The sequence below is a fragment of the Pezoporus occidentalis genome, unplaced genomic scaffold (assembly GCF_034315485.1).
Source record: "Pezoporus occidentalis ecotype Australia unplaced genomic scaffold, CSIRO_AGI_Poc_V1 ctg99, whole genome shotgun sequence".
In the NCBI taxonomy this organism is placed as follows: Eukaryota; Metazoa; Chordata; class Aves; order Psittaciformes; family Psittacidae; genus Pezoporus; species Pezoporus occidentalis.
The window spans coordinates 1,211,448-1,225,015 of record NW_026916358.1 but is presented as its reverse complement, the minus strand read 5'-3'; the positions used below and the strand labels follow the sequence as shown (position 1 = coordinate 1,225,015).

The window sequence follows — 13,568 nt, the reverse complement described above, 5'->3', positions numbered from 1 at the left end:
GTGAATTTGGAATCTTTTCAGTCCAGTATTATTCAGTATTTTCAGTGAGAAGTTTGATGGTGAAATAGAGCACATTCATTAAATTTGAAGTAAATAGCAAGTGAGGGTGAATTTCAAGCATGCTGAAAAAGAGCATTGTGATTAAAATTGATCATGACAAATTGAAGATATTGTAGGTCTGAAAAAACTACTATTCAGGAGGTATGAGTGTGCAATATTGCATTTGAATAGAAATATCATCTACAGAAATAGAGAATAATAGGTGGATGCATGGGTTAAACATACAGGATGAATTGAGTGTTAATGTGCCAATCTTCAGCTACATAAAAGGCTGCAATAAAGAGGAAAACTGGTTTGTTTTTTTTTCATGTCTGTGATAGCAGCAGTAAGGGAAAATTAGGTAAGTATTAGGAAAACCTATTTGAAAAAATAGGTGAGCTTACAGAGAGGTAGATTGGCAAGACTGTAGTGTAGTATCGGAGGACTTAAGAACAGCCTAGGCACACCTGGGAAAAGTGAAATGGGATAGCTGGTTATGATATAGATGACACTACCTGATGTATATAGAGGTATATATAATATATATATTATATATATAATATAAAGGTATTATATAAATATATACATATAAAATAGTCTCTTGTAGAGCATGAACTAAAACCATCAGTTTTATCAGTGCTGTTCCCAGGCCGAAAGTCAAAAACACAGCACTGCACCAGCTACGAAGAAGGAGAAAAAATGACTGCTACTGCTGAACCCAACGATCCATCCCTGGTGGTGTTCAAGGCCAGGTTGGACAGAGCCTTGGGTGACATGGTTTAGTGTGAGGTGTCCCTGCCCATGACAGGGTGGGTTGGAACCTGATGATCTTAAGGTCCTTTTCAACCCTAACTATTCTATGATTCTATGTTTTTAAATTTTGTATTTCTATAGCAACATGAGGCAGAAGTTAAACAGCTGACAGAAGTCTTGAGAGAAATAACTAAAGAAAATAGGAGGCTGAAGTCATCATTTGACACCTTGAAGGAAGTGAATGACTCTTTAAGAAAACAGGTAAAATTAGTTATTTCCTGTTATCAGTAATTTTACAGCAATTTTAAATATTTGAATTGCTTAAGTTTGGCAAATTGCTAATTTTTTTTTATTTCTTTTGTAAGACAAGAAGTGTGTGAATGGCTGAAAGTATTTTCTCCACCTGTTTCTAGTACTTGAAATTTAGCCTGACTCTTTACAGTATAAATAAAGTTGGACTTATTCCTCTGACCTACTAGCAACAGTAGAGACTTACTCTTTCTCTTTTCCCCATGTCAGACCTAACTCCTAGAATGTTGATGGTTCTGGTGCAACCTATCTTTCTCTTCCCCTTGCTACAAAATTTTCATGCTTCCATGCCCGTGGCAGGGGGTTGGAACTGGATGAGCTTTAAGGTCCCTTCTGACCCAAACCGGTCTGATTCTGATGTTAGGCGTGAAAATAACAAAAGCTAGGAGAAGAGGCACAGTTTAAAAGACTCTGTAGAGGGTTTATGAAGGTGAGGAGAAATGTAGCGATACATTGGTGTAAAATAATGAACAATACAGACGAGGCTAGGCAAATGGTCCCATTTCTTCTTTATTGCCAGTAAACGAAAGGGGGTGGCTTTTGAAACTGAAAATTTTCATTTCATTCTGATTTGGAATGTGCAAATGAAGCATGGTTGTTCAAAGATCACAGGAAGAAATACCTCCAGCTTTGTGGCCACTTAATCACAGCCAGTACCTGGAGAGGGAGAGGGAGAAGAGAGGTGGCCATAAGGGAAGATTATGAGAGGAGAGGAGGGGCGACTGTGAGGGGGCAGCGTGGATGGCCATGAGGGGGAGAGCAGGGGCAGCTGTGAGAGGAAGGGAGAGAAGGCCATGAGGAGTGAGGGGACAAGAGGAGCGGCCATTAGGGGAGATCATGATGAGAGAGCAGAGGTAGCCATGCTGGGATAAGAGGGGTGGTCGTAAGAAGTGAAGGGAACATTGTGAGGGAGACGAGGAAAGCCTGTGAGGGAAAATCATAAGGAGAGAGCAGGGGTGGCCATGAGGGATGATCATAAGAGGGGAGCAGGGACAGCCATGAGGGGAGATCGCGAGGGAAGATCATGAGGAGAGAGGAGAAGAAGCTGTGAGGGAAGATTGTTAGGAGCTAGGAGGGGGCGGCCATGAGGGAAGAATGTGATGGGAGAGCAGAGGAAGCTGTGAGGGAAGACCACGACTGGGGAGCATGGGTGGTCATGAGGGGAGAGGAGGAGCGGCCATAACGAGTGAAGAGGACATCATGAGGGCAGAAGAGGAAAGCCTGTGAGGGAAAATCATAATGGAAGAGCAGGGCTGGCCATGAGGGATGATCATAAGCGGAGAGCAGGGGCAGCCATGAGGGGAGATCATGAGGATGGAGGAGGGGTGGCCATGAGGGAAGATTGTGAGGGGAGAGTAGGGATGGCCATGAGAGAAGATTGTGAGGGGAGAGCAGGGGTGACCATAAGGAGTGAAGGGAACGTCATGAGGGGAGAAGAGGAGAAGCTGTGTGGGGAGATTGTGGTGGGGGTAGACATGAGGGGAGTCATAAGGGAAGAGCACAGGCAGCCATGAAGCCTGAGGGTTGACCATGAAGGGAGATATGAGGGGTTATCGTAAGGGGTTGGTGCAGCAGCTGTGCAGTGTGGGCCACTATGAGGCACGGATGAGGGGTGGCTGTGAGTGGAGATTGTGAGAGGCATCCATGCGGGGAGATCAGTTTGCCCTTAGTGACATTGTTTAGTGGTAGTGTATTGGTTTAGTCAGTTCTGGGGTAATGGTTGGATCTTAAAGGTGTTTTTCAACTTAGTTGATTCTATGATTGATTGATTATGTGATAATCATGCTGCTCATTGTTGTATACAGAGAGCATGTTTCTTACATTTGAATAGTTTACAGTTTCCTTCATCTTTTCTCATGGAGCAAACTGGTTTTGTAGCATGGTCAGTAACTGTTTTATTTTGCAGAGAAGAAAGCTCTGAACAAGAACAAGACCGTTTTTGAAAAGTGCTCTCCATTTTCAAGTTACTTCTTCATGAAAAGTAATGAAATGTATAGTACCTCTATATCCTGAGTGGCATTTTAGTGCCCATTCTTCCCCTGCAAATTGAAAGGTTTGGCTGCAAATCATCAAAGAGCTAGTGTCTTATTTATCCTGGAACAGGTTGCGCAGAATGGTAGTGGAGTCTCCCAGCTTGGCAATATTCCAAGGCTTTCTGTACATGATCTTAGGCAACTGGCTCTAGGTGCCCCTGCTCGAGGAGGGCTGTTGGACCACATGATCTTCAGAGGTGTCTGCCAACCTCAATCACCTTGTGATTCCATGATTTGTTGAGGAGTTGGATGATTGTTTTGTTTCTATCACTTCATATGCTCAGAAGAAAGAACTTGAACTGAAATAATGTAGATGCTCACCAACAATATTAAATTATTTCAGTGCAATAATGAAATCAAGAAATGAGTTTTGAATTTACAGATACTTAAATATTTTCTGATTCTTTCAGTTAAGTGATGTAACTGAGCTGAACAAGAAGTTGGAAGGTCAAGCAAGAAAAGTACAAGCTCGTTTAGAGAATCTACAAGTAAGATTTACTTTTACATGTACCTGCTTTCTTTATAGGTGACAAGTTAAATAAAACCCATTGTTACATTTTGTTGTAGAGGAAGCATGAATTGTTAACAGTAAAGAAGTCTAATAATATCTGTCAAGTGGTGCAAAAAAGTAAACCTGTCAAGCAGGAAAAAGTGACGGTAACATCGAAAAATGCTAAGGTAAGAGCTGGTCAAAATGAAAGATTCATTCAAAAAACATTAGGTACTGGAACAGAAAATCAGAAAATGTAACTGCCAATTTTAGTTCATGAGTGAATTAGTTACAGTAAGAAAAGATACAGTTTATATTGGGGCAAAACAGTTAAAGAATTAAGCTTGTTGCTGTTGGATTTTATATTGTGTTTGTATATACTAATACATATATATTTATTTATATGGCATGTTTTCCTCTTCCTGTCATGTTATCTTTCATCTGCCAATTAAAATTATAACGTGCTTACACTGGCTTCTTCTAATGTGTCAAAGCAAATCTTAAACTCATTGTGGTTACTGCTACAGTACAGCACTGTTCTTATGAATAACACCAGCTAAAAAGTACTCAGGTTGAAGTATCGGATAAATAATTTTAATTTTCTAAGCCAAAAATTATTACTACTGTTACTTTATTTGTGGCCAAGCACAGGATAAACTATGCAACTGATTGATCTGTGCAGCACAGCACAGGGTCTGTGACACAGCATCTCTGACTCGTCTATGCACAGTGGTCTCTAGGTAAGGATTACCACCTTCCACCACTTGATCCACATCTGTTTACCTTTCCCAGATATAATAGTAAGTTACAGGTTGTATTAATAACATGCAGGCTTCTCAAACCCTAGGTGCAAGGTCCAACAGAGCACACGTGGCCTGTTTGAGATCACTTTTTCTTTTAATATAATGTATTCACAGGCTCTGAATACAGTAACTTACCTCCCATATTTTATCAGGCTCATCATCCTTTAAATTATGCATAATATCTCAGAACTAATATACTGATATGTTTCAGTCTGTTACTGTTTTGGCTTAGACAAATCATTAACTTAAAAGCTGAAATATCTGATGTCATATATGTATTACAGCTACCAACGAATTCACAAGTTTATGAGCTCCTAACTTTTCTTATGGATTGGATCTCAGACCAGCATCTTAGCAAAATAAAAATACATGAAGAAAGAGAGGACAGTCATAAACCTCAGACTATCGAGACCTCAAAAAAGATCTGCACCCAGGAAAGATGTATGAAGGTAAAGGGGTTTGGATTGTTTGCTTGTGTTAATGTTTTCAGATTTATGGGGTTTTTTTACATGATTCTGAGAATATAACAGGTCAGCCTGTTTTATACATGCTTTCAATACAGTGATTAAAAGAAAATCACTGTTACTAAATGAGTATTTATTCTAGCAGTGTGATGTAATAGATAATTTGACATTTGTAAAGCATACAGATCATTTTTTGTTCAGTCTCAAGTTTCAGTGTTTTATTTCACGTCGCTTCTGTCAGTTGATAATGTCTTGTGTCTTGTGTGTATGTAGTTCCTTTTTCCTAAGATGATGAAGAAGTTTAACTTAAAATATTTTGATGCCTATATTAGATATATAAGTTTCAATTTATAACTGATAAATGGTGATACTATGCTATACTTTTAACACTTTTATTGTTTTCTTTCTGGGGATACCAAGCTTTGGAAATCAGTATGGTGTCTGGAAAATCTTCTTTTACTGTTTTTTCTTAATTATATTAAAGATTTATAACCACTGAGATTGGATTTACCAAGGTTGAGCATGTAAAATTTTTTTTTTTTTTTACTACTGCATGTAAAATTTGAAATCTCTGTTTGTGTGCAATTCTGTTACATATACTGGATCTGCCCAGTGAGTATTTGCATATGTAACCTGTTCAACTCCAAGAGACAGTTGTGAGTTCTCTTTATTTGTTTTTCACTTATACATTAGTTTCATACACTGCATGTAATTTTACTTCTGTATATTTTTGTAGCTTCTGCCTATAGCTACTGAGCAACTCCAGTGGATGCCATTTGTGAATTCCAAACTACACATGCCTGTAATTAAATTTATTTACTGGTCTATAAGACAGTTAGACAGTGGTGTTCAGGTAAGATAAATAGTCCTCTTGCAGTATGTTGGGATTTTTTTAACTTAAATTCATAGAAGATATTAATAGAGTTTTTGTTTTAAGTACCTATGAAAAGTGGATGCTTTCAGGTAGTATATATAGAAAACCTGTGCTGTCTTTACAAAGCATAAATTGACAGTGTTTGTCACAGATAGATGGCAAGTGAAAAAATAAATTCTTTTTCAAGCTAATTTTAGGTTTTGTATTGTGTATCTAAACAGAATTTTCTTAAGTAGTTGATCTCTTAAGTGGTGTCTAAGCATCTCGGAAATTCTATTTTTACATATGTATTTACAAAACTTCTGCATTAGAAAAGACTTTTCAGGTTCGCTTTATGCATGGAATTTGTGGAAAGTGATGGAGTAAGTGTGTGACAAAGCTGGGAAGTAATTTCGATTTTCATGTTCTCTGTTCAGTGTCTAACCTCTAGACACTCCTTATTCACTGACTAGACTGCTGTAAGAAAAGCTCTAGCAGTATAATAAAGGAAAAGACAGTAGACATACTGTAGAGACTCAGTATAGGGCACAATGCTTTCTTTCAATAGTGCTCTTGATAAAGCAAAGGTAGGAAATCTTGTAAACATCTTGAGTTTAAATTTAGTAGAATAATGAGCTGTTGGTTTTATTGCTAATAAGAAACTATATTTTAAAATAGCATATTGTGATGTTTGATTCTGAAGTAATATTTCTGTATAGTTTATGATGAAAAGGCTAATAGATCTGAGCTGCAGAATGTTCTTAAGGTTTGTGATTAGACCATGATTCTGTAAATGCTTTTAAAGGATATGATTTCAGGCAGCCTTATAAAATAGAGTCGGCTGAAGATGAGCTTATTCTGGAACCAGAGGCAATCTAAATAATATCAGTGTGTCAGGGGCCCTCATTAACTAGTCTCATTATGAAGTATGTGTTGATATGATACATGATAATGTTGTTCAGCTGCTTTTGTAACACGAAGTAGTATATCCCGTACAGATTATATTCCAATACGTGGTCAGACAATTTGCTACCTAATATTTAATCATTAGGGAAACATATATATCTCTATATAGTACACAGGATTTTAATGTGTTTTAATGGTTACTCCAGCTCTGCATTTTTTGAAACAGCATGCAGCAATGACATCAACAATGAGGAGACTTGGTGAAGATATTTTCAAAGGCATAGTAATTAAGGGAAACCCAGACAGTTCTTCTGAACAGTCTACAGAGAGTAAATCAAAATTGGCAGCTTTTTTTAAGAGTTCCTGTATGCCTTTGAGATTTCTCTCAACTTTAATTGTGCTTAAAACAGTGACACAAGGTAAGTTCTACTTTTTTAAATGTTTATTTCAGTCATGTGCCTGGACAAAAAAAACGTTTTGGTGATACTGTAGAGTCTACTATGCTCTACTAGTGAAAAGTGGGTTTGCTTGAATTTTACTAGTTTGTGAAGCAAAATATATTGGAAACAAGTAGGAATCTTGCTATTAATCATTTAATGTTGGAATTTGCATGTTCCTTTTAATACAGCAACTTCTTGTCAGACCAACATTTCTGAAGAAGGGGAAAAGAGATGTTGGTAATTCTGTAAAACTGTCACTGCAGCAGCAATTGGTTTAACAAGATCTTTGTTGCATTGATACACAAAGCTAGTTGCTCTTCTATAAACTAAATAATGGATTTTGCACAGTTGTTTACCTATCCCTGAAAGGCTGATCATCTGCAGTGCCAAGTGTTTATTTTCTGACATATTCGTTATCTTTATAGATAAATTGCATGTTCATAGGTATTTCTTATGTATATTTAATGACACAGAGAAAGCCACTCGTGTAGTGGATGGTAGTTGTTGAATCGAATTGTGTGTGATACAACATAAAAAGGACATGGAACTGTTGGAACAAGTCCAGAGGAGGGCCACGAGGATGATCAGGAGACTGGAGCACCTCCCGTATGAAGATGGGCTGAGAAAGTTGGGGCTGTTCAGCCTGGAGAAGAGAAGGCTGTGTGGAGACCTCATAGCAGCCTTCCAGTATCTGAAGGGGGCCTATAAGGATGCTGGAGAGGGACTATTCATTAGGGACTGTAGTGACAGGACAAGGGGTAACAGGTTCAAACTTAAATAGGGGAAGTTTAGATTGGATATAAGGAGAAAATTCTTCCCTGTTAGGGTGTTGAGGCCCTGGGATAGGTTGCCCAGGGAGGTTGTGAATGCTCCATCCCTGGCAGCGTTCAAGACCAGGTTGGACAAGGCCTTGGGTGAGATGGTTTAGTGTGAGGTATCCCTGCCCATGGCAGGGGGGTGTGGAACTAGATGATCTTAAGGTCCTTTCCAACCCTAAATATTCTATGATTCTATATTTCCTGAAATTGCTTTGTCCTTTGGTCTGGTTTAGTATACAGTCCAAACTCCAGCCTTTACCTGTCTGCTGCTCCCCTCTTCTCCTACCAAGTCTGGCACTGCAAATGGCTATCCATAAAATATTATCTATATAGAAAACTGCTGCTCTATGAAACTGTCAGTTCTTGATGCAATTGTCCTTTCAGATTTCACTGTTAAATAGATTCATTTCCAAAGGCACCATGTTCTATTTAAATTAAAATGTTTTAGACTTCAAAGCCAAACTGTCAAATGGCCTTTTTATCCAAATTATTCCAAAATTCCTATGTTGATGTAGCATAGTAATGTAATAGTTTGTTAACAAGGCGAAAGCAAACAAGGTCAGGAGATAACACAGTTCTGAAAATATTGTCTTCTTCAGGTCATGACAGGTTACTCTGCTTGTGCAGTTTTTAAAATGCGGTAGCAAATCTTGTCAGTGGGGCCTTCTTTGAAAACAGATGCTGTCTGAAAAGACTAAAAGATTTTTGTTAAAATGATGACAAAAATTGACCGTTTCTTGTTAGCTCTAGATGTTGAGCACACTATGAGAAGAGGCACAAACTCAGATTTTTAATGCTTTCCTTCCTTATCCTTTTGACATAGAGATTACTATATACTTCTCTGTCAGAACCCAGAGAAGAAAGACCTTAAATCAGTCTGATTTATAGAGATATTTTAATAACTGATAGATTAACTTTGATCATTTAAACATTCTTCCCTATTTCTAATTTATATATGACTTCTTTAAAAACTTTAGCCCTAATACATAATCTGAATTATGCTTGAAGGTTCTTAATTCTTAAATCTGTAGATTTGATGAATAATCCCAAAGAATGTCTTACTTTGACTTCTTTTATTATTTTTCTTTTTTGACGTCATTTTTTCAATTCAATAAAGGCTTAAATGATTGCTATAAAACAGTTCTGTTCACCTGTGCAAAAATAGTCATCAGCATAAAAGCTGCAGAGTTGATAAGTCCCCTCTGAATGCTAACTGCAAAATATAATTGTTATATATTACCAAGTTGAGCTTCTGACTGTATAAGCACTTGATTTTTTTGTGCATTTATATCTTTGAGGAGAAAAAAAACAACAAATACATTTGTAAGCAATATAGTCCCAACAGCCTTCAGTGCCTGTTGAGGATTATTGTATCTGAAACAGCTACATCATTTTCAGCTCACACTTCTGCCTTTTATTAATTAAAAAGTAATGAGGGGTTGGGGATCACAGGGTGTACAACTCCTTTCACCGTGAGGGGTTTTTTTTCCACTTTGTTCCCACGATCCTTCCACTTTTCACATTCGCAGATGAGTATAATAATAAAGTAGGATTCTCCACTTAGAATTTACATAATTTTCTGTTGGCAATAAAACAGAGGAAATTTGGGTCTTCCCTGCCTCATGGGAGAGAGAGAAGGTAAAGGTTTCAAAGTGACATAATGAGTTAACAAGAGTCAGATTGTGTCAGGACAGGGTGAGAAAAAGCTGTGGAAAATGTATCTCAAATAATAGAGTAACTGTTCTCTCAGCTGATTTGTTAACTGCTGCCTTCAGTTATGAAGCCTTTTCTCTGTTCAAAGGAAATAGGAAGCAAGGTGTTGCAGATCCTTTTATGGAAGTCAGGCAGAAAACACTAATTATATACCATCAAAAGCAGGTGTAAGAGGTGATTATTGTCTACCTGGAGCTACTTAGGAGTACTGTGATGCTGCATAATTGGGATTTTCTGCAAGAATAAGCTTTACAGGGATAGCATAAGAATTAATGTATCTATAACCTTTTTCCAACTGTTTATGATGCTAACCACTTATTTTTTCCTTTTCAAAGACATTTTGAAAGCACAGATCATTTTGATAGCAAGTAGTTTTAAGTGGGGTTACGACTGAGCAAACTGACTCCAAATTAAATTATTCACTGATTCTATTTTTGCTCTTTTAATCAGAATGGTTTCTATTTTAAAATGTTGTTACTACTAACATATCCCCCTCTGCTAGTCAAACAAAGAAATGGAGACAGGTTACAGAGATGTGAATTTTCAAGGTGTAATCCTTGAAAACCATGCCCTAATGTCAAAATCCAGGGCCTGCTTTGGCATCTGATCTTTTTTTTCAGTCTCTTGCATGAAATATATTATGAATTTTGGGCCGTTTCTTAGACAGCAGAGATCTACACCACAAAATTGTTTCAATCTGTGGCATAGTGTGTGACACTAAACAGGGGTGCCAAAGATTTTAAATCCATAGGTAATGAGCAGTGTTCTTGTTCATAGAAGTCATATTTCTGAATTAGATGGTTGAGCAGATGAGTATGCCTTTATGCTTAACTGACCTGTGCAGTATTTGTATTGTGAGTCTCTATAGTAAATACCAGATATAAACATGGTGGAAATCCACCCTTGACATCATTAATGAACAAATGCAATATTTCAGCTGTCAGAGGAAACTATGTCAGTCAAGATATTTTGGTGAACCGTGATAATTACTCTTAAATTGGGACTCGAATTTCTAGAAACGTTTGATAAAAATGATAAAAAAGAATTGCAAGACAAAAAATATTTATTGCAGAGACTTAACCTAAGCAGATGAATGTTCTTGATTAGAATGAATTAGTTTAGTTTCTCATGGTTGCTTTATACTGCTATCTTCTATAACATGGAAAATAAGTTTCATTGTTAAACATATGTCGACTATCACTGTATGAATTTTGATCACTGTGACTACATGGCACTAATGATTTAGTGAGAAAGTAGCACATTCGTTTTGAACATAGATCCCATTTCCTTCAGAGTCCGTATCCAGCAGATGGCACTGTAGTTAAGCTTTTGCTGCAGAATACATTGTTTTCTTAATTTTCTGCGCTCCAGATGATCAATGCTGTTCCAAGATACTAAGAAGGATCTGACATAGGAAATTAAGAAAATTGGATTGGTTCACTTAATCTACATTCCGCATATAATTTAGTGCACTCCACAGTGGATGGGTCTATAAAATGTGTGCACTGAAGCTTAAACTACAGCTTTTATAGGAAGGAATCGGAGTAGTTGCTCTTAGGCAGCATGGTCTAATGTGAGGCATCCCTGCCCATGGCAGGGGGGTTGGAACTAGATGATCTTAAGGTCCTTTCCAATCCTAACCATTACATGATTTATGAAATTAATCGCTCTTCTTCAGACAAATCAGCCCTTAACTCCTTTAATAGAAGTTTCACAGATGTTGATGCTAACATTGTCTCAAACTATGCAAGCTTGTCATTTTCTCTTAAGCAATTTGTAAGCGTATTTTTCTTCAACATACGAGTTGTAGATTGTCTTTTTCCTCACAATAAAATGTTAGGGAATAAAAACAAGCAGATGATGTCTTTAAATGAAAATAAAATTTAATATTTTCAGCCATTTAACTTGCCGAGAGTTACTGAAACAGTAACTCTCAGGATAGTTGTTCACATATTGCTTAATGGTGCTATATTATAGAAGTTTTATTGCCTTTATTCTGATGTCTTACAGTGGATTACCTGGCTCAGGCGTTTGATTCCCTTCGAACAGACTTGAAGACAGATGAAGGGAAGGCCTTATTTTTGGAATACCAGTGTGTGCCTATTATATTAAGTCACTTAAAAGTATCCAGTAGAGGTCTGCTTTCCGTTGCTTTTGATGGATTACTTCAGATGACCACAGAATCTGGTAAATTTGGATAATTAATAAAAATAACAATAAAATCATTGTGAAAACAGGTAAGGTAAGCAGAAATACAGTGTGAAAAATAACAGAATTCTTCTGTGTAAATATTCTAATCTAGTATTAGAATTTGTTTGTATCATGTAAATTCATCAGAGACATAAGATATGCTTCTGAGTTGTCATGTCTTTTCTTTTTCCTCGGAGTGCCTATGCTTTATATTTTGTCCTGGTTGCTTTCTATTTATTGATGTGAAATTTTTCATTGCTATTTTTAGGTTGGCTTTTCCATTTATTCCACTGAATTACCTTGCAGATGTTTTTCTTTGAAGTCAGGCTGTGCCAAGGAAGCCATATCATGAAAACCTGCCAGCAGGTGGAGATAAAAAATAGGCTTTACTTAATTTCTTTTTCTAGTTTGATGAGCAGCTCATCCCCAATCATTTTTCAGTTTCTGATAATTGGAAATTGCCTTTTTGGAAGAGATGGTCATGTTTTGCTGAATTTTACTGTGTTGTCACCCTGTAAAGGTTTTATAATCTCGTTTTGTCACAGCACTTTTCCAAGTGATACAGGCTAAGAATCAGTTGATAAACAACTGGATGAGCATATGAAGGTAGTGAGGCATTCCAGTGCCATGTTGAATAAACCTTCTGACTGGTTTGGGTAGGGTTTTTTTTAAGGTAGGAATTACTCGCTGTCTTCTAAAACAGAAAAGGGGATGGGGCTGCTACTATTTTTGAAATGTATGTTGTTATTCTGGAAGTATTTTGTCACCAGGCATTCTAGTGCTAAAAATAGCAAGCATGTTTGACTTGGGATGGAATAGCATTGAGTTAAGAAGCCATTTTGTACTGATGTGAGTGGCAGAAATATTAAAGTTTTAATCTTCCTTGCAGTCTCTTCTTCGGACATGTAGTTAGTGTGTGGTCTTACACTGAAGTATTCTTCCTAATAGTCATAACTATGATTGGTTAAAGTGACTAGGAAAGAGGTAGTTGTATGCACAAAAGTAAGCTGAGCAAGGTGGATGGTGTCTGATATTACTTTGGGTAATGCCAATAAATAACAGGACATCTTCTGTTACCTAGCAGTAGTTGTTGTGATATACTAAATAACTGAAGCTTCAAGAATAATGGAGATACATTGTGACTCACATTTTGCCTTGTTGCTTCTCAGAGAAGATGTATTATGTGTGAAATCAGGGAAGGGAGGAGTAATGTTTAATTCAATTGACATTTGATTGAGAATTTATTTCTCGGCCACTGGATATAAAGCCTTATGCAGGGCCTTATCTCTTTAGTAGAATAAATAGCCAGTACAGTAGTTACAGGCATGTTCTGCTCTTTTCCATTGCGTTGTGTGTTACAGGAAATTGTTAGCAATGAGTAGTGCTGTTGGTTGGAATTCAATATTTTCATTCCTATATAAGCGTCCTATCAAAAAGTCATTAAAAGACAAACTAGAAGGTGGCAGTGAATATTTAGAGAGCTTGCTGTGTTAGATTAAAACAGGAATTTATGTTTTTAATGCTGTATTGGTGTGTAGCCTTAAAGTTGTAGGTAGTTGGCCATATATTAAAATATGCAATATTATTACCCCAAAAGACAGTGTCTGACCAAAGGGAGACAAAATCTAGTCTCTCATATTTTGGTCATGTAAGATATGCAGTCACAGGCATTCTTTCAACTTTTTGCAATAATTTTCAATTGGAGTATTCAAATATTTGCTCAAAAATATTACCTTTAGAGCTGAAATTATTTGAAG

At 37.0% G+C, this 13,568-nt stretch overlaps 1 protein-coding gene across 6 annotated transcripts in view; it reads left to right on the top strand.

The window, feature by feature from the left end:
- Nucleotides 1-13,568, top strand: part of CCDC138 (coiled-coil domain containing 138) — a 32,385-nt gene that overhangs the window by 5,544 nt on the left and 13,273 nt on the right. For 4 of the 6 annotated variants that reach the window (XM_062606876.1, XM_062606879.1, XM_062606878.1 and 1 more), the window contains 7 exons: nt 934-1,053; nt 3,545-3,622; nt 3,702-3,812; nt 4,712-4,876; nt 5,628-5,744; nt 6,877-7,069; nt 11,632-11,808. In XM_062606876.1, the coding sequence (XP_062462860.1) occupies nt 934-1,053; nt 3,545-3,622; nt 3,702-3,812; nt 4,712-4,876; nt 5,628-5,744; nt 6,877-7,069; nt 11,632-11,808 (961 nt within the window). Of the gene's footprint in view, nt 1-933; nt 1,054-2,596; nt 2,984-3,544; nt 3,623-3,701; nt 3,813-4,711; nt 4,877-5,627; nt 5,745-6,876; nt 7,070-11,631; nt 11,809-13,568 lie in introns of those variants that run through there. The other 2 variants (XM_062606881.1, XM_062606877.1) reach the window with 2 other exon arrangements.